The sequence below is a fragment of the Macaca mulatta genome, chromosome 14, assembly GCF_049350105.2.
Source record: "Macaca mulatta isolate MMU2019108-1 chromosome 14, T2T-MMU8v2.0, whole genome shotgun sequence".
NCBI lineage: Eukaryota > Metazoa > Chordata > Mammalia > Primates > Cercopithecidae > Macaca > Macaca mulatta.
In genome coordinates this window covers 13,036,595-13,062,802 of record NC_133419.1, presented here as the reverse complement: position 1 = coordinate 13,062,802, position 26,208 = coordinate 13,036,595, and the positions used below count along the sequence as shown (strand labels likewise).

At 51.8% G+C, this 26,208-nt stretch overlaps 1 protein-coding gene and 1 long non-coding RNA gene across 19 annotated transcripts in view; one reads left to right on the top strand and one right to left on the bottom strand.

Annotated features, from left to right (window-relative positions):
• CD6 (CD6 molecule) overlaps positions 1–9,746 on the top strand; it is a 49,989-nt gene extending 40,243 nt beyond the window's left edge. For 5 of the 18 annotated variants that reach the window (XM_077962769.1, XM_015114057.3, XM_077962759.1 and 2 more), the window contains 8 exons: positions 467–532; positions 2,809–2,949; positions 3,289–3,384; positions 5,061–5,183; positions 6,837–6,908; positions 7,117–7,371; positions 7,652–7,753; positions 8,616–9,746. In XM_077962769.1, coding sequence (XP_077818895.1) covers positions 467–532; positions 2,809–2,949; positions 3,289–3,384; positions 5,061–5,183; positions 6,837–6,908; positions 7,117–7,371; positions 7,652–7,753; positions 8,616–8,680 — 920 coding nt within the window. In that variant the 3' untranslated portion in view covers positions 8,681–9,746. Of the gene's footprint in view, positions 1–466; positions 533–2,808; positions 2,950–3,288; positions 3,385–5,060; positions 5,184–6,836; positions 6,909–7,116; positions 7,372–7,648; positions 7,754–8,615 lie in introns of all 18 variants that reach the window. The other 13 variants (XM_028833378.2, XM_015114056.3, XM_077962757.1 and 10 more) reach the window with 9 other exon arrangements.
• LOC144334196 (uncharacterized) overlaps positions 9,397–26,208 on the bottom strand; it is a 69,165-nt gene continuing 52,353 nt past the window's right edge. The window contains exons 2-3 of the long non-coding RNA XR_013403754.1: positions 19,597–20,006; positions 9,397–12,277 (exon numbers count right to left, since the gene is read on the bottom strand). This is a non-coding gene — a long non-coding RNA (uncharacterized LOC144334196). The remainder of the gene's footprint in view (positions 12,278–19,596; positions 20,007–26,208) is intronic.

The window sequence follows — 26,208 nt, the reverse complement described above, 5'->3', positions numbered from 1 at the left end:
TGTGGATGCTGATACTAGGTACTTCGCAGGATAGCTGGGAAACCTGATGGTAACTGCTGAGAGACTTTTAAGCTCCTATCTGTGTGAGCACACCTGCCCAACGGGAATGCCGATGATGATAATGAAGATAGTGTCAGCTCATCATCTCCCTAGGCCGATTAATAACAAACTGAAACTGAATGGAACAGGGATTTGTGGTCTGTAGCAGCTTACGCAGGAAGAAGGGATAATTCTATTAGCCCTTTATTCTAATCAAAGAGCCTTCCCAGCATTTAATCCATGAGTTCCTCCTTACTGTGGGGGGAGGAGGGGAGGGATGTAAGTTTCCTTAGCCACGTGCCCCTGATAGGAGCACAACCCTAGTTCTGGGTTCCTTGTCTGTCCCATTCACTTTCTAACCCAAGGCCTGGCACACAGTAGGTGCTCAGTAACATGCATTGAGTGACTGGGCGGTGCTTTCTGACAGCTTCCCGGAGTTTGCACAATCTGTCCACTTCCGAAGTCCCTGCAAGTGTTCAGACAGTCACCACAGGTAAGTGTTGCTGGGTACTACATGGTTTCTCAGAAGCTTGGACACGTGTGTGTGTGTGTGTGTGTTTCTGTGCACACCTGTGTTGGGGTTGAGGATGGTTTGGTCCCCATCCTCCACTTCCAGCCAATGGACTTGCCTCCCCGGGGGCTCTCTGGGCGTCGCTTTCTACTCTTTCTACATCCCCTCCTTGCCAAGTCAGCCCGTAGATTACTGAGTCCTGAGACTTCCTGGACAGGAGTCCATTCCCCCACTTTCCTGTGAGCTCCTGGAGGGAAGAAGGAAAGAGCTAGAGAGAGCTGATACCACCTCGAGCAGGGGTCAGGGTCAGGGGGCGGCAGGGGTAGGGTGATCTTGGCCCAGCTGGGTAGCGGGAACATTGGGACACAGCCCTGTGTTCATAACAGGCCAAACACTGGGCCTAGTGCTTTGTAGCTATTATTTCCCAACCCTTTAATCCTCTCTGTAGCCAAATGGGAGAGGTCTTAGTATAATCCTTACATCAAGAAAGGAGCTGAGGCTCTGAGGCTGAAGTCATAGCTAGTGATTGCTGGCCAGAATTGACAACCAAGGCTCTGAATTCCAGGTCCATCCTTGGTCTACCCACCAGCTGTGTGTAGCTTGGCTGGCATCAGAGCAGACTCCCAGGACTCAAATCCCAGCTGTGCCTCTTGCTAGCTGTGTCCTGTTGGGCAACTCTTAACCTCTCTGAGCCTCAGATGCCTCAATTATAAAATGGGGGTGATATGCATATAGCACCTTTCTCCTAGCATTGCTGTGAGGCTCCAGTGAATTAATTTTTGTAAAGCACTTAGAACAGAGCCTCGAAGACTGTAAGAACTGTCTGAAGGTCTGCTGTTGCTATGAGTATTTAGTTCAGGCATAGAGCCCCTTTGCAGTCCTGGGATACCCACAGGGGCTGGCCCAGACTCCCTTGCTGTGCCTCCTAGCTCTCTGTCATCTTCTCTCAGACACCCCAGAAGCAGTGAACAGGGGTTTGGGGAGAGGGCACAGAGGCCCTAGCCATGGATGACAGCACAGAGAGGAAATGAAACACACAACTGCACAGGCTGCCGGGCGAGCTCCTGCCAGGCCCTGCAGACAACCTGCACACACTTTCTCTTCCTGAAGTTGGGGTGGGGATCCACACCATCCCGGAAGGGCAAAGAGTGAAGCACAAAGAGAGATCCAGGGACCATGCCCCGGTCCTTGGTTCATCAGCCCCTCCCTCGGCCACGGCCCTCTCGGCCCACATTCACGGGTCTCCCCATGGCCGCAACACCCAGCCTCACTCTCACATCTACTTCTTGCTGCCAGATCCAGCTCCCATCCTGGCCCAAAATTCCCCATTTACAGACAGAAAGGGGAGAAGAGAAAATGAAGACAGGGAGCAGGTTCTCTCCTGGGGAAGCAGACACTGCCTCCAGCAAGGAGGTCTGGATGATCTCATCTCCCTCCCCGTCGCTGTCACTACTAGTCATCTAGCCCTGTGGTCTGCTCACTCCAGGCACCCTCCTCACTGCCCCCTGTATCCATTCTTGTGCTTTGCATTCTTTCAAGCAGAGGGGAGGCTGAGGGAGGGGGAAGGCAAGAAGTCACCCCAGAGTGGGGCTGCGGAGGCGGGAGACCCTGAATCCCAGACCCCACTCCTGTCCTCGTGGAGGGGATGTCTGGTGGGAAGGAGGGGGTCTCAGGCACAGCTCTCCTGATGGTCTGTTCACTGCCAGAGGTGGCTCAGAGTCGCCATCTCTGGGAAGTCAGCCTTGGGCTTCCCTCACAGAGAAGGGGGTGCCTTTTATACGGCCTCATGCCTCCAGTGTCGCTGTTCAAACCTCCATCACAGCAGGTACCTCACCATATTGGATTGGGGTACTTATTGACCTCTCCACTAGACAAAGCCCTGCAAGGCCTATGATACTGTTGTCATATGTGTAGCCCCAGGGTCTAGTGCCAGGCACACAGGGTACTCAATAATTGTCTATTGAACAAAGACTAAATACTGAAGAGCTAGCAGACAGATAGATCTCTGCAACCTGGTGGCCAGAGTTGTATTTCAGGCAGTAATTCATTTAATCAATTAATCATGCATGCAGTATGCATTTATTGAGCCCCTAATGTATACTACACACTTAAAAGAAGATGGGAAAAAATGGAAAAAGGAAGCAAGGAGGAAGATAACATAAAAAGGGAAGCAGGTCAGCTTTATAGAGAATGGAAAGGCAAAAAGAAGGTTGAGTGCCCATTCCTCTTTCTTCCTGCATTGGAATTCTTGTTTCCAGAATCTTCTGTGACAGTGAAACTAGAGAACAAGGAATCTCGGGAGCTAATGCTCTTCATCTCCTCCATCGTTCTGGGAATTCTTCTCCTTGGCTCCCTCATCTTCATAGCCTTCATCCTCTTGAGAATTAAAGGAAAATATGGTAAGTGCAAGGTTCTGGGAGCCACTGCCATCCCAGGGGGGTGTGGGCCTCGGCAGAACCCCCGCAGCAGTGGTGTGGTCCAGCAATGGCCCCCAGACCCTGGCCCTGGGGAACTCCCCATGGTGGAAAGGATTTTCCCAGCATGCCCAGCAGTCGTGTACCCACCAGCGGGGAGGACCAGGCTCTGTGCATGTGTGTGCGTGTGTGTGTGCGCGTGCGCGTGCCTGCAAGTGTTGGGGGAATGAGGAGGGTGGTGTCTCGATGAGAACAGAATGGAACCAGGTAGACTGGGAGAGGGCAAAAAAATGACTTGTAGAATTTCTGCCTCCCCTCCCTCAGCCCTCCCCGTAATGGTGAACCACCAGCACCTACCCACCACCAACCCAGCAGGGAGCAATAGCTATCAACCGGTCCCCATCACCATCCCCAAAGAAGGTAGGATGTCCCCCATCCTGGGTGTGGGAGGGCTGGGGAGGACAAGAAGGGTGCACTTTCTGGAAGGTCAGCACTGCTTAGGTCCAAGACGTACATACGACTGGAGATGAGATCTGGGCCAGCCCATTCACAGCCCTGGGACCTTGAGCAGGCTCAAGTCATCCCTAGACGTTGAAGGGCAGATGACTTCCAATTCAGTCACACTAGGACTCTAGAGTTTTGAATTCTGGACAAATATAGGCTAAGCACGGTCTAGATCTTGGTTCTCAGAGGAAAACTCTGTTCTGCTTTGCTCTGCTATTTGGCTGGTAGGCTTGTGATATCATCATCCCTGTCAGCATCCTGCCCAATTGGCCTTGCGAAGCCCCATCAAGATTCTCCTCGAATGTGGTTTTATTTCATATTTCATGTTTTCTAAGCAAAAAAAAAAAATTGGGCCCAGGCACAGTGGCTCACGCCTGTAATCCCAGCACTTTGGGAGCCTGAGGTGGGCAGATCACTTGAGGTCAGGAGTTGGAGACCAACCTGGCCAACATGGTGAAACCTCGTTTCTACTAGCGGGGTGTGGTGGTGTGCACCTGTAATCCCAGCTACTTGGGAAGCTGAGGCAGGAGAATCGCTTGAACCTGGGAGGCGGAGGTTGCAGTGAGCCGAGATCACGTCACTGCACTCCAGCCTGGGAGACACAGCAAGACTCTGTCTCAAAAAACAAAAACTAGGTCAGTCATTCATCCTTTATGAGATATGGACTTCTGCCTCTTGAAAGTCTTGCAGAGGAATTTGAGCTTAATCACCTTGCATTATGAATATATTCAGTCACCTTTATGGGAAAGAGTTCAATGACATAAAAACCAATACAAAACTCAGCCAAATATTGTAAATATCCTTTGCACAGAGTGTCCATATATTTGAGAAGAGAATGTGAATACAGCATCTAGCACAAGGCTTAGCACAGGGCAGTTGCTCACCGAATAGCACAGTCTAGAGGTTTAGAGCCAGACTGCCGGCTCTGGGCCAGGTAAGAACCTGTCTGTGCCTCAGTTCCCTCCAAGGTAAAATGGGGATGGTAATGTACCTACTTCACAGAGTTATCATGAGGGTTAAATGAGGTAATACTTGTAAGTGTTAGAATAGTGCCTTACATATAGCAAGTACTGTGTTAAGCGTTTGCTAAATAAATGTTTAGTTCTCCATATTGGAAATGAATGAAGGCAGCCTAGAAACTTCAGACTGGGTGGTTTGTGCAAGATGGGCTACCCAGGCCGGGCACGGTGGTGGATGCCTGTAGTCCCAGCACTTTGGGAGGCCGAGGGGGATGGATCGCTTGAGCCCAGGAGTTTGAGACCAGCCTGGGCAACATTGTGAAAACCTTTCTCAATTCAAACATTAGCTGGGTGTGATGGTGCATGCCTGTGGTCCCAGCTACTAGGGAGACTGAGGTGGGAGGATCACCTGAGCCCAGGAGGTCAGTGCTGCAGTGAGCTGTGATGGCACCACTGTACTCCAGCCTGGACAACAGAGTGAGACCCTGTCCCAGAAAAGAAAAAAAAAAAAGGGCTACTTGGTGCTCTCCTGCCACTCTGCCTCTCACCTCTGCTGTTCATACTCTCTACCATCTCTCCCTATACCTTTCTGCCCACCACTTTGCCATGCCCCCGACTCTGTTCTCTCCCCAGTTTTCATGCTGCCCATCGAGGTCCAGGCCCCGCCCCCTGAGGACTCAGACTCTGGCTCGGACTCAGACTATGAGCACTATGACTTCAGCGCCCAACCTCCTGTGGCCCTGACCACCTTCTACAGTGAGTGCCTGGCTGGGTTCCCGAGGGCCCACCTGCCTGAATCAGGGAGGGGACCCCGAGGGGACCGTCAGTAGTCCCACCTAGTAACCCCTGCATGACGTGGACAGAATCCCCCTGGTTACCCACTGGATTGACTGTAAATGGTCCCACATTGACGTTTTCACAGTGCTTTGTGACCCTGGGGTCATCTTGATGTCTCAGGACATCTCCGCTCTGACCTCTGTCTCTCCCATGTTTGTCTCCGGCCATGTAGGGTCTTAAAACCAGGCCTTTGACACTCACCTAAAGATGGCTCTCTGTGTGAGAGATGGGGGAGTGCAGATGAGACACACAGTTGGCAGGGGTTCTTGCCCGCCCATATCCCTCCGTGTCCCATCCTGCCCTGTCTGATCCCATCAGCCCCACCCACTTCTTTACCTCCACTCTCATGCCAGCTTGCGCCTCATAGCCGGCTCTTTTCTTTGCCTTCTGGGATAGGAAGAGGAAAGATAACGCTGAAGGCAGGGCCCGGGCAATGCTGGGAGGTTGGAATAGACCAGCGCATCCCACACCCTATTGTGGAATCACTTGGGAGCTTGTCAACAATTCCTGAGCCCCTCCCCACACCTAATGTATCAGTCAGGATGAGTTTGGCTGTGTGTGACCGAAGGCTCCAAATGACAGGATCCTGAGAGGTTGGCAGGGACCCAGCCCCTTCTTTCTTGTTGCTGTGCAGTCCCTAAGATGTTGCCTTCATCTACATGGTCCAGAATGGCTCACCTGCATGTCCACATTCCAGGCAAGGGCAAGGGAAAGACAGGATGCTGGAGATGGCCACAGCATTCCCGCTCACAACCCAGCACCCAGCACACAAACCCACTAGCTGCAAGAGAGGCAGGGAAACGAAATCTCTGTCCTGGGCAGCTGTGTCCAGATAAAAGCCAGAATGGATATTGGGCAACAGACAGCTGTCCCGGCCCCGCCTGCTAACCCAGGGCTTCTGGGGCTGGGACACAGATGATTCCACTTCTTCTGGCCTGAGGACCAATGTTTGGGAGCCACAGGGATGAAGTGTCTATCAAACCTGAGGTTCTGAGCCCAGGCATGTAAGATGCAAGACTAAAAGTCCACGATGCTATAACATTGAAATTAAAAGTCAGTGGTACCAGATTCAAAAGAGCTAACTCCAAGATCCCAGACAATCATATTCTCCAGACTCTACAAATCTGTTTCTGAAACTTGAAGATGCCACAGAGCCTGTGATGCAGTAATTCCAGACCATCTGGGTTTCACTCTAGGAAGGCTTCTTGAAGGAGCAAACATCTGTCCTTCTCCTGCCTAGAGCTGCCAGGTCACAAGGACAGAACCCAGACTCCTGATACCTCTCTAAGTAGTAGGAGGGACAGCTGGGGCTGGGGGCTGGGAGATTGCAGGGCACTAGAGTTTCTGGCCCCAGGCTAGTTAAACACGTTGGCCCTAGATTGAGGTGAAGGGTCTGTTGGATTGGGATATGAACCTGCAATTTGATGGGAAATGCTAAGCCCTCTCTGCCTCTAGAGTTGTCCTCCCACCCTGTTCAGCCACCCCAGGCCCAAGGAAATCCAGTCCCTTCTCCAGGCTCCTAAATGATGAGGTTGAGCCTTCACCCTTCTCCACCACTGCCTCTGCTTGCAGATTCCCAGCGGCATCGGGTCACAGATGAGGAGGTCCAGCAGAGCAGGTTCCAGATGCCACCCTTGGAGGAAGGTGAGTCAGGTTGGGGAGGGGGGTGAATGGCAGCCCCACCTCCAGACAGTAGCTCAGCTCACCTTGAGACCTTCCAGCAGGAGCCTCCCTCAATGAGTCTTTCTGGACTTTAATCAATCCTATAGGCAGTAAGTGCTTTCTGAAGTCTGACTTAAAGTCTTCTTGCTGCACGGCTTCTTTTGTCACCATTCTCCGTTTCCTGGCTTAGGACTTGAAGAGCTGCATGCCTCCCACATCCCAGCTGCCAACCCTGGACACTGCATTACAGACCCGCCATCCCTGGGTCCTCAGTATCACCCGAGGAGCAACAGTGAGTCGAGCACCTCTTCGGGGGAGGATTACTGCAATAGTCCCAGAAGCAAGCCACCTCCATGGAACCCCCAGGTGTTTTCTTCAGAGAGGAGTTCCTTCCCGGAGCAGCCCCCAAACTTGGAGCTGGCCGGCACCCAGCCAGCCTTTTCAGGTAAGCTGTGCCTCCCCCGAACCCCATCCCATAGCCAGCCTGGCTGGAGGGGGCGTGAAGCTGGGAGCCCTGAGCCAGGCCGAGGTCAGGATTCTACCCAGTCCCACAGCCATTCGCTGTGTGCCCTTGGAGAAGTCTCCTCCCATCTCTGGGCCTTCACTTTGTCATTTGTCAAGCTAGGGACTTGGCTCTTGTGAGTCACGTGGGCCCCCCAGCTCTGGCAACTTGAGAAGTGGCTGTGTGCTGGCAGCGGGTGACTGGTTCTGGGGGTTTCCAGCAGGGCCCTCGGCTGATGACAGCTCCAGCACCTCGTCCGGGGAGTGGTACCAGAACTTCCAGCCACCACCCCAGCCCCCTTCGGAGGAGCAGTTTGGCTGTCCAGGTGCCAATATCTGGGGAAAGGATTTTGGGAGGGGGACAGAGAGGCACTGGGGAGTAGATGAGTGGGGAACTATTGGATGCATTAACTCAAGGGGAAAAGGAGAAAGAAAGGGTGAAAGAAGAGAGGGAAAATAACTTTTTAAAAAACAAAGCAAGGCCAGGCATGGTAGCTCAAGGCTGTAATCCCAGCACAAGGCAGGAAAATTGCTTGAGGCCAGGAGTTTAAGACTAGCCCCGGGAACATAGCAAGACCCAGTCTCTACAAAACTAAAAACTAATTATTAGCTGAGCGTAGTAGCATGTGCCTGTAGTCCTAGCTCCTCAGGAGGCTGAGGTGGGAGGTGTGAGACCAGGAGATCCAGGCTGCAGTGAGCTATGATCGTATCACTATGGATCGTGCCACCACAGGGTCAGAGCGAGACTCTCTCTCTGCAAAAGAACAAACACAAACACAACAAGAATACGAAGAGGTGGGGAAAATGGATGTGGACGGGATGAAGAAATAGTCAAACAGGTTGCTTTGATAAGAAGTGAGCTCCCTGTTAGTGGAGGCATTCAAGCAGAAGCAGCTGGTTGGCCCCTTGGGGGAGACTGTGGTAGCAGAGGGGCTCCTAGCATTCAGCCGTCCACCATGTCGTGCAGTGTGCTATCGTGGAGACCACAGCCCTGAACCAGACAGACAAGGCTCTTCCCTTAGTGCTGATGTCCCAGCCAGGGACATGGCCGGAAGCAAGATGATCAGATAGCTTCATGTAGCATCCCACGGGGATAGTGATGTGGAGCCAGACCCACTCAGCTCTGTCCCGCGGGGCAGCAGGGGCAATGACTGGGTCTCCCACTAACCTGGGCCTCTCTGCCCACAGGGTCCCCCAGCCCTCAGCCTGACTCCACCGACAACGATGACTACGACGACATCGGCGCAGCCTAGGCCGGGCCAGCCGAGGCTCCTGGGGTGGCTCCGACCCTCTGGCCTCCTGCTCTACCTACTCCCTTTCCCCTTCCCCTCCCTCCCAGCTCACCTCCCCATGGGGCTGAGAGTCCTCTCTTGGAGAGATGGAAGGAAACGTCACACCTTGTACTGCTCAGTCTCCATCCATCAAGCCAAACCTGCTGGCACCGCCCTCCCCCAGCCCCAGATAGCAGCCCCAGGGAGGATGCTGCCTCCAACAGGTGTGAGCCCTCTGTCTCGGGCATGAACAAGCAGAGTCTGGGCTACCTCTCAGCAGCTGGTGGAGGGGAGTTGGAGAGCTGGACTGGATGACTCTGGAGGCCCCTTCCAAACCTCAAGTGTCCGACGCTTTGATTCCCCGAGTTTCTGACACTTCAGGGTCCAGAAGTCCTGGGAGGGGCAGAACTGGGCCCCCATGCCAGTGCTGCTGCAGGAGGACCCACGCACTAGGGGCTGCTGGGCTGTTGTCACTGATAGGTGACAACACCTATCAGTGTTGGGACGGGATAGCACACCAGCTGTCCCAGGCTTTGCTCGGGGTGGTAACTGCACCTGGGCAGGGAATACAGCCTTCCTGGGCACAACCAGCTGACAATGACAGGTTGACTGTGTACCCCCAACCAAGGAACTGGGGCCCAAGGCCAGTCCTGCCCCAGAGACACTCCAAGTCCGCCAGGGGCACAGACCAGTTCTACAGTGACTGTCCCTGGACAATGGGTGTTTATTCTGAGTTTCCTATGGTTTACAAAGAAGATTCCAGCCCAGCCCCACCACAGACCCCAGAGATAGGGGCCCAGTCCCCATGGGGGCAGGAGCATAGAGATGTCTTCCAGGAAGGGGCTCAGAAGCTGCACTAGGCCCCGAGTCCCCATGTGTCTCCTCGAATTGATGAGGATGCTTCTGGGAGGGATGCATGAATACGCAGTGTTGTACTCAGGGCTGCGAATGTCTCCGTGCAGCCCCCAGAGAGAGGTCCACGGGCTCAGACCAGGCTTTGTTGTCCTGCTCTGAGTATCCTGAGATTAAACTGAATTGCTGAATTAAACCAGGGCGTGCAATGACAATTTCTTAAACGTCATAGAACCCAGGCTGCATGTGTGTGTGCATGCGTGTGTGGAATGTATGTGCATGTGTGTTGCATGTATGTGCATGCGTGTGTGGCATGTATGTGCATGTGTGTGGCATGTATGTGCATGTGTGTGTGTGTGTGCGTGGCATATGTTGGATACCAATGAGACAAAGAGTTGAGCTCAAATCTTTCATATGGGAAGTAATCCCAGGGAGCAGCAGTAAGAAAATGAGGAAGGAAAAGGGGGAAGGAAGGAAGACAATGTTCACGAACAGGTTGCTATTATGGGCAGCCAGGGCTCAGTGGTGCTGGGGACCTCTGGGAGACACACCTCAGAATTGTCCCACCAAGGGGGCAGGGAGCTGGGATATTGACCCACCCTCTCTGCCTGTCATTGGTTGAGGAGCATTAACCCCCAGCCCCAGCACTACCGAGCGGCTTGTGAGTGAGCTGAGCGCGTGCTGTGTCTGGAGAAGCCACAGGCAGAGGGTCAGAGGCACGTGCTATAAGAAGCCATCTTCCATGGCAATGGTCCAAGAAGAGCACCAACAGCAACTGCTCCATGTGCAGAGTGTGTGTGTGTGTGTGCATGCGTGTGTGTGCATGCAGGGGAGAAGTCAGGTCGGGGCAATGGTGGGGGCAACTCTATCTGTTTAGGTGGAAATGCTGGGGAATTGGAAAACCCACTGTGGCTCAGTGCCATAAAAATCACTGGGCAGGCCGGGCACAGTGGTTCACGCCTGTAATTCTCAGCAGAGGCCATGTCAGGAGGATCACTTTAACCCAGAAGTTCGAGACCAGCCTGGGCAACATAGTGAGATCCCATCTCTACAAAAAATAAAACTAAATATTGAAAATCATCCAGGTGTGGTGGTACACACCTGTAGTCTCAGCTACTTGGGAGGCTGAAGCAGGGAGGGAAATTGAGCCCAGGAATTTGAGGCTGTAGTGAGCCATGATCACATCACTGCACTCCAGCCTGGGTGAGAGTGAGACTCTATCGCAAAGACTTTTTTAATACTGGGGATAGGAAAACAGAATCTGACAGACTCAGAGGCAGAGTCTATGAGAACTCAACCTCATTGCCTCCCTGGGCTGCTCCACAGCGGCCCTGGGCTCAGTGGCAGGGGTTACTGCGCTGAATGAGTTCCCGCCTGAGCCCCCAACAGCTTCAAAGGTAGGCTAATTCCAGGGAGTTGTATGCTTAGAGTTGCCCGGCAAAGGGCTGCACCACCCCAGAAGGAGGTGGGGATGAGGCCGGTGGAGCTGGAGGGGACTGGAGCGGATCTGCACAGAGGAATCGGCATTTCCTCCAGTCCTCTGCCCACTCAGGGCTGTGACTTTCGTCCTGCTGCCATGGCCAGTGCCCAGCTCTGCCTGCAGGGTGAGGGTTGGGGCTCAGGTTTTCTCAGAGCCCTCCCAGGAAGGGCGGGTGATGAAGGAGGTGGGACTGTGGGGCTAGGCGGGGCCTGCTTTCCATTCACCTGTCCCAGAGGTAGAGAGAAAGCCGCGCTCCCCAGGGCAACCGTCACAGGATGTGGCTGGCAGCAATGGGCCCCCTCCTCGGGCCTTCTGAACCCTCCCCAGGGTGGCGGGGGATTCCTAGGGGAGGAGCCACTGCTGGGGTAGGTGGGGCAGACTCAGGGGCAGGGGGCTTGTGAATGCCTGGGTTCAGCTCCCCACTCCACCCATCCTGGCTGTGTGGCCTCAGGCAAACCACTCAACATCTCTGAGCCTTTGTTTGCTGTAAGTTGGTCTGTAGAATGTGTGGGCAGTCGTGGGTAGCTCGCAGGTGGTGGTGAGGGTTAGAGGGTTGGCAGTAAATGCCCCCGTCATTGGTAGATTAATCACTGCAGGTAAGAGCACGCTTTAAAAGGAGAAAGGGGAAGCGAGGAGACACTCAGCAGCGCCTGGGTCTCCAGTGCGTTAGTGCTGGGGGTGGGGCAGGGCGGGGGCTGGGGGAACATGGAGAACGGCTTGTCCCACTCTCATTTTACAGGTGAGGACAGTGAGACCTAGGGTGGGAAAGGACCTGTCCAAGGCCACTGAGAATTAGTAACAGAGTCACAATTCCATCTTTCCCCACCCCATGCCCGCCCCGGCTCACACAGGGAGATGGCAATGCCTTCTGAGTCACCCCCATTTCTCCAGCCTCCCCGGAGCTGCCTCTCTCACCCCAGCTCTCCCACCCAGGCCCCCACCCCCACAGTCTCAGAGAAATTGGGACGCTCTGCCCCAGCCCTGGGCAGTCTGGAGACACAGCGTCGCACACAGTAGGAGGCTGATCCCAGCTGGCCCCTTCTCTGTGCCTCCCAGGAACTCAGACCTGGGACCTGCTCCTTACTGAGCCGACATGGGCCAGGCCTGTGCTGGGACTGGGAAAGCTGAGATGAATGACAGCCAGGTTCTGACCTGAAGGAGCACCAGCCTGCCAGGGAAGTCGCAAACATAAGCAGGTGGCTTCCCCGCCACTCCTGGGAGACCTCGTTATAATACGCCTCAAGGATCTGGAAGAGGAAACACAAAGAGGCCCAATGGACTTGGCAACAGAACCCAGTGGTTTCAGAAACATTGGCGTTGGGGGAAGGGCTGCCCCAGAATGGAAGCACCCAGCAATTTGACTGACAGCTCTGCAAGCTCAGGCAGAGAGTGATGCACAGGGAATTCCTGGGAAGCTGACGCCTGATCTGGGCTGTGGAGGATGAATAGGAGTGAAACATGGACGTGGACAGGGAAGAGCATTCCAGGCCGAGGGAATGACACAAGCAAAGACAGAGCAAGAAACTGCACAGCTCGCGAGGTCAAGGGAGGTCCAGCTTGAGAGGAGATGAGGGATGGTCGAGTCTCACAACCCCATTTCATGGGTGAGAAAATTGAGGCCCAGAGAGGTTAAGTAAAATACCAAGGTCACACAGCTAAATAATGACAGTGCTGGGACTTAAATACAGCCTAGCTTCAGAGTCTGAGTGTTAATCATGACTCTTCCAGTGTCCCTGTGCCACCACAGCCACATGGCTGGGCATTACCAGAGCCCCGGCCTAGAATCTGGAGACACCGGCCTGTCTGCCCACCAACAGCACAGGCACTGGCTGCATTCTGGGATGTGGGGTTCGGGAATGTAAAATCAACACTATCAGGGCACCCTTATAGAGCCAGCTCTGTGCTGAGCTCTGGGAGGCACAGAAAGGACTGGAGCCTGGCCCTTGCCCTCGGGGAGTTTACAGGACCTGGGGCAGAGAGAGACCAGTAACTGCCATTCATCACCATGGTGATGATGATGGTGGGTAGCATTTACTATGTGCCACGCATGTGTTGTTTCATGCAATCCTCATAAGGGCACTCTGAGAAGGTATTATTCTCCCTAATTTGTAAATAGGGCAACCGAAGCCCAGAGAGGTTAGGTGACTAGCCAGAAGCCACACAGCTTGGCAGGTAGCACAACTTTTCCACCTAATGCCAAAGCCCCAATGTGAAAACACCACGCTGCACAGCGAGGGCTCATCATGAGCGTGTTTAACCCCCATGAACTTAAGTGTGTGCTCAGCAGCAAAGAGAAAGACAAGGGGCAACCCAGCCCACTACTTCCCTTGGCTGAACAAACACCCAGGAGGAGACAGACGGGAGCTGTGGACCCTCCGTTCCCTCAGATCCTGGAAACTGTTCATCCTGTGGGTACCTTGCCACACGGGGTGAGATTTTAGCTGCTGGGGATTCGTTTTTCATACATGGTGGGCCTGAAACAAAGCCCACCATTTCAACGAGCTGCTCTAACGCTGCCGGAAGAACATCTGGTTTGGAGCCAGAGCAGGGCAGACTCACGTACAGGCGTCTTCCTAAGCGACTGCTCTTTCCTTTCCCCCACTCTCTCCCTCCCTGTCTGCCCTCCTCCCTACCTTTCTCCCTCCTTCCCTCTTTATCTCCCTCCCTCCCTCCCTCTACACCCTCCCTCCCTCCATCCCTTCCTTCCTTCTTCTTTCCTTCCTTCCTCCCTTCCTTCTCTTTCTCTCTCTTTTCTTTTTTTTTGAGATGGAGTCTTGCTCTGTTACCCAGGCTGGAGTGCAGTGGCACAGTCTCATCTCACTGCGACCTCTGCATCCCAGGTTCAAGCAATTCTCCTGCCTCAGCCTCCCGAGTAGCTGGGATTACAGGCACACGTCACCATGCCCAGCTAAGTTTTGTATTTTTAGTGGAGATGGGGTTTCATCATGTTGGCCAGACGGGTCTTGAACTCCTGACCTCAAGTGATCATCCTGCTTAGGCCTCCCAAAGTGCTGGGATTACAGGCGTGAGCCACTGTGCTGGACCCTTTCTGTTTTTAAAATGGGAAATACCTTAACATCATTAAAACTCCAACAACATGAATTCATACCATTAAAATCTTTCCCCCTCCACCCTGCCCCTTCCTCCCCACCCGGCCCACCCCAGGTAAACACAACTGTGTCTCTGATGTAGAAACAAGCAGATGTGAAGCCCTCTTGCTGCCTACACCTTCGTATACAGAAATGACATCCAGGCACCGTCTTGGGCTCCTTGCTTCTTTTTACTTCTCTAGTATCCCACAGAACGTTCCCAAGGGCAGAGTGATGCTACCCGTATTTGAGTTTTCTCCCACATGCTGTCCAAGCAGATACCTTTTGCCTCACATAGGACTCCACCACACCGCTACAGAGGCTGTGTGGACAGAGAGGAAGGAGCCACTAACTCTGCCAGGGTTTATTGGGAAAAGCATGACAAAAGAGGGAACAATCAAGTCGGCCATTGAAGGATGCGTAGGAGTTTGCTGGATGGAAGAGTGAAGGATGTTCTCAGTAGCAACATGTGCAAGTATGGTGCATGCTGCCTGAAGCCCAGGGGAAAAGGGGGTGCGCAGGTGGGAAAGAGCATAGGGAGCATCTCCAAGGGTCTTGTGTAACTTGACCCTTGTCATTGTCTTAAAGGTGTTGGGAGTCGGGAGCAGTTTCTAAGGCAGGGAAGTGATCCGATGAGATGGATGCTCTAGAAGGGTTGCCGTTATGAAGTGGAGGGAGGTTTGACGGAGCTGGGGCCTGAAGGAAGGGAGGCCAGTCGGGGGGTGGGGGGTGGTTAGCATTGGGAGATGGAGAAGAGGGAACGAGTTGGAGAAGGATTCAGGACTTGGAGAGTGATGAGAAACATGGGAGACGATTCTCCAACGCAGCAGCCTCCAGCCCTGATGACAATATGACAGTGACATTAACAATAGCTTCGATTCCTGAGTGCACACTCAGAACCTGGGCATCAGGCACTGTTCTGAGCACAGATACTGACTCATTTATGCTCTCAACAGCCCCACGAGGAACCAGCACCATCCCCATCTTATGACTGAGGAAACTGAGGCTCAAGAAGGTTCAGAGTTTTTCCCAGGGCTATCAGCCGGTCATGGTATGGCCGCTGCCCATGCCCTCCTCCTTCCCATGTGAAGGTACAATCCATGCCAAAGTCTCACTTCTGTGCCTCCCAATGCCCAACTGGAGCCACACACAGTTCTTCAGGCCCCACAATTAACTGGCATCCTCCAGATATCTGAGAGAGCCCGAGGGGACCAGGTCAGGAGCACGCTCTGGCAGGATTATGCCACCAGGACCCACATGGCTGTGGCTCCGAGGCTCTGAGGCCCCTCCCAGGGAGCGCAGGTACGGGCTTTCCTTCCTTGGCAGGGCATCACCTGCTCGTCCCTAACCTTGTCCCCTGGAAACCTCACCTCCGACATACACCTGTCCATCCCCCACCCCTCGCTATCGCCCCATCTGCGGTTTCCACTTCCGCCCTCTCAAAGACCCTCTTGACGGTTCTGGTGAACGGACAGAGCGGCTGGAGCCCGTGTGGCCGTCTGGCGTGGACCTCTCTTGGCCGCCGTCCCAGGTCCCTGTCCTCGCTTTGTTAGGATGGGATGGAGTCTCCAGAGCAGGGAGGCGCAGGGGAGCCCCAGGGAAGGGATGGGTTGAAAGAAGCCTCAGTGGAAAGTTCATCTCCCACCACATCCTTCAGCTGTTTACCAGTTTGACGGAGTTCGGGCATCCTGACATGAAAAGAGGCTCACCTCTTACCAACATCATCGAGCAAGGACCGAAATAGCAACAAAGGGAGATAAAGGAGCGGGGCGGGGGGTGGGGGATGGGGGGAGAGAGTCATGAGACAGAGAGGAAAAGAGGAAGACAGAGGGAGAGAGCGGCGTGTCTGCGCAGACAGTGGAAGGCAGGAGCAGCCAGACCAAGCCTTTTTCTTCCCTGGCCCCGAACCCTGCACTTGCTGGACCCCTTACATTGTGGCCTCAGTTAATAATTCTCAAAACCTCCCAGAGCCTTAAGGTCTCCTAATGTCCGTTACCTTCCCCACGAGAAAAGTGAAGCCCAGAGAAGTCATGGGACTAGTTCAAGGTCACCCAGCTAGGACCAGGGGAGCCAGGTTCACAGCCAGTTGGTGCAGCTACCACGGGCGAGCAGGAGGGAGGAGAGGAGAGAAGATGGAAAGGTGATAGGCTGGAGGGGCAGAGAGTGGGCGGGCGACCATGACACATTCTTTCCTGGGGAAGGATCCCCCACCCCCTCCACAGAGGACCCCAGCCCTATGCTGGCTGAGGGCAGGTGCCCCCTCCCTGGCTCCCTTCCCCCAGCCCCTCCCACCTGCCCAGTCACCCACCAAGTGCAGGAGGAGGGGGAGGGGAGGGAGTGGGCCCCAGGGCCATGGGCTCTGGCTGAGATTCATTTTCCTTCAAGCCCCCTGCTCACAAACAGCCCCTCTGCCTGTGGGGTCTCCTGCCTCCCCTCCCCGCGCTGAGCCCGACCAGGCCCACACTCACTGCCTCCTCTCCATCCTTCCACACAGTGGGGAGATAAAATGATCCTCGTCCAGACACTCACAAACACATTCTCCTCCATGGCCTCCAGGCCACACACACAGCTCTCCCTAGAAACACCAGCATTGGGCCCAGGGGACTCCGCTTCCCTCCCATGGCCTCCCCTCTGGGGTGACCATCCCTCCCTCCAGGCCTGCCTCTCTCCCCCGGTTTCGAGGCAGGTGAAGGCTGTTTCTTATCTAAGGATGAGATACTAAAATAACTGGGGTCAGTAGCCCCCCTCAACTTTTCTGCATAGCCAAGCAATACCCTTCATCGCATCGCTCTGACAGTCACCCTCTTTTCCCCCTTCTGTGGCCGGTGCCGTGACTTCCTGCAGTCTGCTCCGCGTTTGCTGCCCTCGCCTGCATCCCTCCCACCTTCTTGGCAACCTGAAGAGTAGGTGGGTGCATCCTGCGTGCAGCAGAAGAGACTCGGCACACGCTAGAGTTGCACAGCTCCAGACGCACGTCTGTCCCTGCAGGACCCCCTCAGCTCATGCCCACGCTCACGCTCTGATAAGAACAACCCATCCTGTGAAAGAGCTCTTCTGTGGTCCAGGGCCAGGCAAGGCCACCTACTGCGGCCTTTTGTCCCCAGGCCACCTACCCTGGGGATAGTTAGTGCAGGGCTGGAAGTAGTCAAGTCCTCCTGCTAATGTCAAAGCCCCTCTAGCTGTGGGGACCCCTCTGAAGTATAGGGGTGATGGCGGTAGCATTAGCCCTGGAGCTCTGCCCAGTAGAAACCTCAAGATCTCCTCCCTCCCTTCCTGTTCCAGGAAACTCACCTCTTCTGCCCATACTCACGTCTTCCTACTGCTTTCTCAAGCTCTCTTCTCCATTCCTGATTTTATGGCTTCTTTCTTTCTTTCTTTCTTTCTTTCTTTCTTTCTTTCTTTCTTTCTTTCTTTCTTTCTTTTTCTTTCTTTCTTTCTTTCTTTCTTTTCTCTCTCTCTCTCTGTCTCTCTCTCTCTCTCTTTCTTTCTTTCTTTCTTTCTTTGCCAGGGTCTTGCTCTGTTGCCCAGAGGGGAGTGCAGTGATGTGATCATAGCTCACTCAGCCTTGACCTCCCAAGTTCAATCAATCCTCCTACCCCAGCCTCCCAAGTACCTGGGATTACAGGCACACGCCACCACTCCTGGCTAGTTCTTTCTTTCTTTATTCCCATTCTTTTCTTTCCTTCTGCTGTCTTTCTTTCTTTCTCTTCCTTTCTTTCTTTCCTTCCTTCTTTCTTTCTTTCTCTCTCTTTCTTTATCTTTCTTTCTCTCCCTCTTTTTCTTTTTTCTCTCTGTCTCTTTCTTCTTTCCTTTCTTTCTTTTTCTTTTTTCTTCCTTTCTTTCTCTTTCTCTCTCTTTCTTTCTCCTTCCTTCCTTCCCCTCCTCTCTCTTTTTTTTTTTTCTCTCTCTCTCTTTTTCTTTCTTTTGACACAAGGTCTCACCATGTTGCCCAGGCTAGTCTCAAACTCCTGGGCACAAGTGATCCTCCCACCTCAGCCTCCCATAGTGCTGGGATTACAGGCATGAGTCACCGCACCCGGCCTGCCTGTTCTTTCTTTGAGACACGTTTGAGATTTGCATGTACCGTGCACCCACCCAAAGCATGCTTTCCTCCCAGCCCCTCACTAGTATCTGGTAGAGGGCCAAGAACCCTGACTCTGCCTCTGAGAGTGAGCTCCCTGCACACAGGCTGGGACAGCCTAGTGTCACCACTTTATTGACTGTTCTTAACTCAGTGACCCAAGGCCTGACCATCCCAGTGGGGTGAAGCCCCAGGGGCAGAAGGAAGTTGATTTAAGGCAACATTTCTCAAAACTGTAATCCACGTACCTCTTCACAGTTTGTGCTTCATCTGTAGACCATTTGTTCTTTGGGTTGCTTGATAGTTTTTTAAGTGGACTTACGTATTTAAAACTTAAATTTATTTAAAAAGGAAACTTTAGACATCTTACAAAATATCTGGCAGATACTTTTCAAAAATGCCAGTGTCATAGAATACAAAGACTCAAGGACTGTTTCAGATGAACAGAGTTAAAGAGACGTCCCGCTTAAACGCAAGGCGTGACCTGACGTTTTCTTTTGCCATAAAGGACATTATGGGGACAGGCAGTGAAACAGGAAGGAGGTCTAGTGATTACAGGGTTATATCAGTGTTAGTTCCCTGATTTTGAAAAGTGTACTACACTTATGTAACAAAATAGTCTTGCTTTTAGGAGATACACACTGGAGTACTGACACACTCAGAGGTAAAAGAGGCCGGGCGCTGTGGTTCACGCCTGTAATCCCAGCACTTTGGGAGGCTGAGGCAGGCAGATCACCTGAAGTCAGGAGTTCAAGACCAGCCTGGCCGACATGGTGAAACCCCGTCTCTAATAAAAATACAAAAATTAGCTGGGCATGGTGGCAGACGCCTGTAATCCCAGCACTTCGGGAGGCTGAAACAGGAGAATCGCTTGAACCCAGGAGACGAAAGTTGCAGTGAGCCGAGATCACGCCATTGTACTCCAGCCTGGGTGACAAGAATGAAACTCCATGGCAAAAAAGAAAAAAAAAGAGGCATATTGACTGAATGCAAGGCACGGCCTGGGGTTTTCTTTTGCCAGAAAGGACATTACCAGGACAGGCAGTGAAAGAACAGCATGCTTTTAAATAGTTCCGGAAAAAAGTGTGTGTGTGCGTGTGTGTGTAGTTAGGTAGGTAGTTTGGTGGGGAAGGTAGGGGGAGAGACAAAGAGAGAGAGGGAGAAAATATTGACACTAAGGGAATCTGGGTGAAAGGTATCCAGGAACTCTATTATGCTTGCAACTTTTCTGTATGTCTGAAACTGAATTAAAATTTTAAAAAAACTTAAGGGAAGGTACGTTGCCATTATAAATGGAAAACCAGTATCACTTGGTATACATTGAAGATAACTCTAAACTAATGCTGTTACTTTTGTTGGACACATTCATCCACCAGAGTCTGAGTCTAGGACCCACCTGTTCTTGGTTCTATGTGGAGACCGGCAAGGGTGAGAGAGTTGTTAAAGACATCCTCGAACCAACCCGAGACACTCTTCTTGCTGTTATAAAAAGGACTGGATCATTCTCTCACTATGTGATTCAGTGATCTTCAGAGTCCTGTCCTATGGCTTCAAGTTCAGGAACATTTGTTTCGTGGAAGTTTAACAGACACTGTCAGGGCCAGTTCCAACATGGAGCCTTGGCTCCAAGAGAGAAGACAGGGTCCCTGCCCTCAGGAAGCTCAACAGCGTGGGCAGTCGTGGGTCCCGGGACGGAAGAGCTCCCTTCTCTGGATCCCAAAGTTCCGAGAGTCCCAGGAATCCAGAGGGGTGATTCAGGGCCAGCAGGTACCCCAGGAGCAGACACCCAGCAGTAGTGGCTCAGAGCTGGTGAAGACAAATGAATATCATCGGTGTGCGAGAAGTGAGGTGGCAGGACCCGGGCCCACAGCCTTTCACGGGGCAGCCCGATGCCCTCATCTGTTTAGTGTTTGTTCTGATTCTTCCTGCTACCTGCTTCCCATTCTGCTTCCTTCTGACCACCAAGCAGCCTTTCTATCCATCTTTTTTTAGGGCATATTTCATTTTTTTAATTAACTTTTTATTTTAGAACTGTTTTAGACTTATAGAAAAATTGCTTAGTCATTTTGTACACCCCATACTCAGTTTCTCCTACTGTTAACATCTTACATTAGCATGGTAAATTTCTCACACTTAATAAACCCATATTGATACATGATTACTCACTGAAGTCCATACATTATTTGGATTGCTTCAGGGTGTTTTGTTTTGTTTTGTTTGTTTGGTTGGTTGGTGGTTGTTGTGTGTGTGTGTTTTTTGTCTTTTTTGTTTGTTTGTTTGTTTTTTGAGATGGAGTTTCACTCTGGTCGCCCAGGCTGGAGTGCAGTGGTATGATCTCAGCTCACCGCAACCTCCACTTCCCAGCTTCAAGCGATTCTCCTGCCTCAGCCTCCCAAGTAGCTGTGATCACAGGCATGCGCCACCACGCCCAGATAATTTTTGTATTTTTAGTAAAGATGGGGTTTCACCCTGTTGACCAGGTTGGTCTCGAACTCCTCACCTCAGGTGATCCACCTGCCTCGGCCTCCCAAAGGGCTGGGATTACAGGCGTGAGCCACTGCACCTGGCTGGTTGGTTGGTTGTTTTGTTTTGTTTTGTTTTTGGGTTTTTTTGTGTTTTTCCATAGGAGCAGTGCTTTAATTACGGGATACACTTTCATCCAAAGACTCAACATCAAATACATCAGAAATGGTAAACAAAGAATGTCTCACAAAAGAAAAAAGAACTTCAAACTGTTGAATTATGTTCCACCCATAATCAGAGGTGAAAAAGACCATGGATATCCTTGCTATTTAAGTGTAGTTTTGTTTTGTTTAAGAGACAGAGTCTCGCTCTGATCCCCAGGCTGGAGTGCAGTGGCACAATCACAGCTGACTGCAGCCCCTGCTTCCCGGGTTCAAGAGATCCTCCCACCATCGAGACCATCCTGGCTGACATGGTGAAACCCCGTCTCTACTAAAAATACAAAAAATTAGCCGGGTGCGGCAGTGGGCGCCTGTAGTCCCAGCTACTCGGGAGGCTGACACAGGAGAATGGCGTGAACCTGGGAGGTGGAGCTTGCAGTGAGCTGAGATTGAGCCACTGCACTCCAGCCTGGGCGACAGAGAGAGACTCTGTCTCAAAAAAAAAAAAAAAAAAAAAGAGATCCTCCCACCTCAGGCTCCCAAGTAGTGGGACTACAGCACCCACCACTACACCCAGCTAATTTTTTATGTTTTGTAGAGATGGGGTCTCCCTATGTTGCCCAGGCTGGTCTCAAACTCCTGGGCTCTAGCAGCCCTCCCACCTCAGCCTCCCAAAGTGTTGGGATTACAGGCATGAGCCACTGTGCCCAGCCCAGATTGCTTTAGTTTTTATCTAATATCCTTTTTGTTTCCAAGATCCCATCCCACATACCATATCCCATTTAATCATCATGTCTTTCTACGCTCCTCTTGGTTGTGACAGCTTCTCAGACTCTGTTTTTGATAACCACGACGGTTTTGAGAAGAGTTTGCTCAGGTGTTTTGTAAAATGATTCTCAACTGCGATTTGTCTCTTTTTCTCATACTTAGATTTGGATGGCAGGTTTGGGGGAGAAAGACTGCAGAGGACAAGTGCCATTCTCATCACATCATTTCAAGAGTACCTGCCATCAACATGACTTGTCACTGTGGATGTCGGCCCTGATGACCTGGCTGAGGCTGCGTTGGTCAGCTTTCTCCACTGTGCAGCTAGTCTTTTCCACACTGTCCCCTCTGGAAGGAGGTCACTACGCACAGCTCACACACTTAAGGAATAGGAGGTTGGGGAGGAGGGAGAAAGCAAAAAGAAAGAAAAGAAAGAAATGAGGAATCATGCCCAGGCTCTTTAAGGGCAGAGCAGCTACATAAATTATTTGCAAGTTTTTTTCGTGGGATATTTGTCTACATTTATTTATTTATGTATTTTGAGACGGAGTCTCACTCTGTCACCTAGGCTGGAGTGCAGTGCAGTGGTGCCATCTCAGCTCCCTGCAACCTCTGCCTTCTGGATTCAAGCGATTCTCCTGCCTCAGCCTCCCTAGTAGCTGGGACTACAGGTCCACACCACCACGCCCGGCTAATTTTTGTATTTTTAGTAGAGACGGGGTTTCACCACGTTGGCCAGACTGGTCTCGAACTCCTGGACTTAAGTGATCCACTTGTCTCAGCCTCCCAAAGTGCTGGGATTACAGGCATGAGCCACTGCACCCAGCCTACTTTCCTTTATTTATTCTATCTTCTATTTATATCAGTATGAGCTCGCAGATATTGACTTTGGATTAGAGTCCAGCACTACTTTGTGACTCAAGCTATTCCAGGTTTGTAATTATGGGATACACTTTCATCCAAAGATTCAACGTCAAATATATTAGAAATGGTAAACAAAGAATATCTCACAAAAGAAAAAAGAACTTCAAACCGTTGAATTATGTTCTGCCCACAATGAGAGGTGATTGGGAGTTCGTTCCATGGGCTCCTGTGACAGTTTCACAGACCTCTATCATTGTGGGTTCTATTGATCACGTCTTGATTTTCTGACACCACAAGATGCCCCGGGCTTTAAAAAGTAAGGAAATTCTGACACATGCTACAACGTGGATGAACCTTGAAGACATCGTGCTAGGTGAAATAAGCCAGTCCCAAAAAGACAAACACTATATGGCTCCACTTACAGGAAGTACTTCGAATTATAAAATTCATAGAGACAGAAAGTAGAAGGGCGGTCGCCAGGGGCTGGAGAGCAAGGCTTGGGGTATTCATGTTTAATGAACACAGAGTTTCAGTTTTGCCTGATGAGAAGAGTCCTGGAGATGGAGGGTGGTGATGGTTGTGCAACATTATGCTTGTATTTAATATCACTGACTAGTACACTTAAAAATGGTTACAATGGACCAGGCATGGTGCCTCATACCTGTAATCCCAACACTTTGAGAGGCCAAGAGAGGAGGATCACTTGAGCCCAGGAGTTCGAGACCAGCCTGGGCAACACAGCAAGACCCCTTTCTCTGCAGAATAATAAGTTAACTGGGCATTGCGGCACACACCTGTAGTTCTACTTACTTGGGAGCCAGAGTGGGAGGATCACTGGAGCCCGAGAGTTTGAGGTCACAGTGAGCTATGATCACACTACTGCATGCTAGCCTGGGCAACAGAGCAAGATCTGTCTCAAAAAAAAAAGGTAAAGAGGAGCTCATACTAATGCCACCAAATCTAAACCATTACACATGGATTATTGCAGATTTTTCTTGTTGATCCATAACCTCCCACTCCAACAGTGAGAAACTGTCTCCCATTACCTGCCAACCATTTCCTTAATTGTTTAATTCCACATGTCATTTTTCTATCTTACATGTTTCCTGCTTTCTCCCCAAGATTATAAGTTGCTCAAAGACAAGGCCTGGGCTTGGTTTTGTTCTTTCTGCCCCTGCTCCTGCAACCCAACATCCAGCAGAATGCCTTTAAAACAATAGACTTAATATTTTATGAGTGTCTACATGGGTAGACACTCTGCTGATCTCTAGGGGTGCAAAGGTGGGTAAGACGTGGTGCTGGCTGCCTGGTGGATCCCAGTGCCAACAAATATTCGTTGAACACTGAAGGCAATGGAATGACAAGTCATGCACATCCCCCATAGAGAACCACAAGGAAGGAGAGGCAGACTGGAACGCCAGTGTTGTGCAAGCAGGGATGTGAGCTTGCTGTGGTCACTGCTGTATCCCCCACACCCAGAAGAGGGTCTGGCACATCATACAAGGTTAATAAATGATTGAGGAAGGCGAGTAGCAGGTCTCCATTTTTGCGTGAGTGCCTTTCAGACCCCTTGCAGACATACACTCCTAAATGTCCCCTTCTATGCGGAATCTGAACCACCCACATCCGCGGGTGAATGAGCTCCGGGGCTACCCATCCTCCTAGATACCTTTGCTTGTGCAGTTATTTTGACAGCTGGTAAAGTATTACTCTACAAAGATGAGTGGAACATGGAGACATAAAGGGCCAGTTCCAGCGAGAGGATTAGACCTCATTCATCTAATCCTGTTAGGGCAAAGTAGAAACATCTGGCCCACTCGCTCTGGGAAACTCTGGGGAAAATCCCTGACACTGTCTGCCTTGTACCCCGTGGCATGATTTTTCCCTGTTGCAGGGAAGGATGACATGAAGAGGCCCTGATTGGCTTCATGTCAGGTCCAGCAGGCATAGGCCCCCTTCAAGAAATTGATTACACAGCTTTTATGCAGTATAGGAGGGTCTTCAGTTAATTGTCTCTCTTTGTTTAAGAAGCAGGCTTGCTGTTCCTTTGACGTATGTTTCTATAAATAGGTTATGCTGCAACCAGCATATCTGTGTCCCAAAAAGGTTTTTAAAAAGTTGTAAATGAGCTGGGTGTGGTGGCTCATGCTGGTAATCCCAGCACTTTGGGAGGCTAATGCGGGAGGATCACTTGAGTCCAGGAGTTTGAGACCAACCTGAGCAACAAAGCAAGAGACTCCATCTCTACAACAAATTTGTAAAACCTAGCTGGGCATGGTGGCACATGCCTGTAATCCCAGCTGCTTAGGGGTCTGAGCTGGGAGGATCACTTGAGCCTGGGAGGTCGAGGCTGCAGTGAGCCATGTTCATACCACTGCACTCCAGCCTGGGTGACACAGCAAGACCCTGTCTCAACAACAACAACAACAAAATGGAAAGTGAATGTCACTGTCATCCCTCATTTCTGCCCCAGTCTGAAACACTGAAAGAGCTCAGCCTGCCCCTCTTGGGCCCCCTGCCCCCAGCATCAGCTCCCTCTACCCCACCCCCACCCAGGCATCACGCCCTGAGTCAGACACAGGTTTTCTGAAGGTCCCAGACACGACCCTGGGTTGTCCTTCTCCACTCAGTGAGTCCCAGGCTGTAGGAGCCCAGGCCTTGCCTGTGGCAGGGGGAGACCCCACTCTCCAGTGTAAAGCCCTGCCTGAGCCGTGAGCGACAGCTCTGAACCCCAGATTCCCTCGGTACGTCGCTTTTTAATTAAGTAAGATGAAAAGACGAGACATAATGAGAAAGCAAGCCTTGGGGGCACGGCGGTGGGAATCATAATATGTTATTCCAAAGGCAGAAAGAAACCATTTCCGTATGATCTGTTTAGAACGAATGTTACTCCTTCTCTCGTTTCTGTTTTCATTCAATTTGCAAACATTTATTCCATTCCTACTCCAACGGCGCCTCTTCCTCCCCTTCCACACACTTGCGCTGTGCCAGGCATTTTCCAGACATCATTGCACTGAATCCTAACAACCGTCTGTGGTCGTTACTGTTATTATCCCTGTAGCTTAGGCAACAAACGGCTAGCAGCAGAACCAGAACTCACACCCAGATCGGAGGAGTCGGAGGCCTGGGCTCTGCCACTACACACTGTGGTCCCCCGGGCCTAGGCTGGGCTGGGCACCAGGGGCTGCAGGCTTTTCTCCAGGGATGTTCGCACACTGGCCTTGGCCCCTAGAGGAGGGAGGAGAGAATGGACCCCTCTCATACATCAATTCAAGGACAACCGATTTTTCTCTAAGAGGAAGACACCCACACGAAAACCGGAAGGCAGCCTTGAGTGTCGTGTGATAAGTTTATCAGCGCCATCTCGCCAGCCACCCCCTCCCCAGGGTCTCGATCAATGGGACACAGTGCGCCTCCAGTCTGAGAGGCTTCCTTGGGTGGGTGGTGGGACTGCAAGGTGGCCCTTTGGCAGAGCCTACAAGAGCTAAATGAGGTCGCCAATTGGCCCATTACCCACGTAATCTAGCCATCCCCTCCAGAGCAACTGAGAAATGCCTCGGTGGGCAGAGCCTCAAGTCCACCAGATAACGGGCCCCAACTTGACCTCTCTTGTCATCAGAAATCACTGCCAAGTTTCCAAGCCAGGAAAAGAGCAACATTCGTGAGGCCTGTTCCACGCACCCACCTACGATCCTCTCAGTGGAGGCAGAGCCCCAGCATATGCCTGCAAAGTCCAGGACTGTTCCCCGACTTCA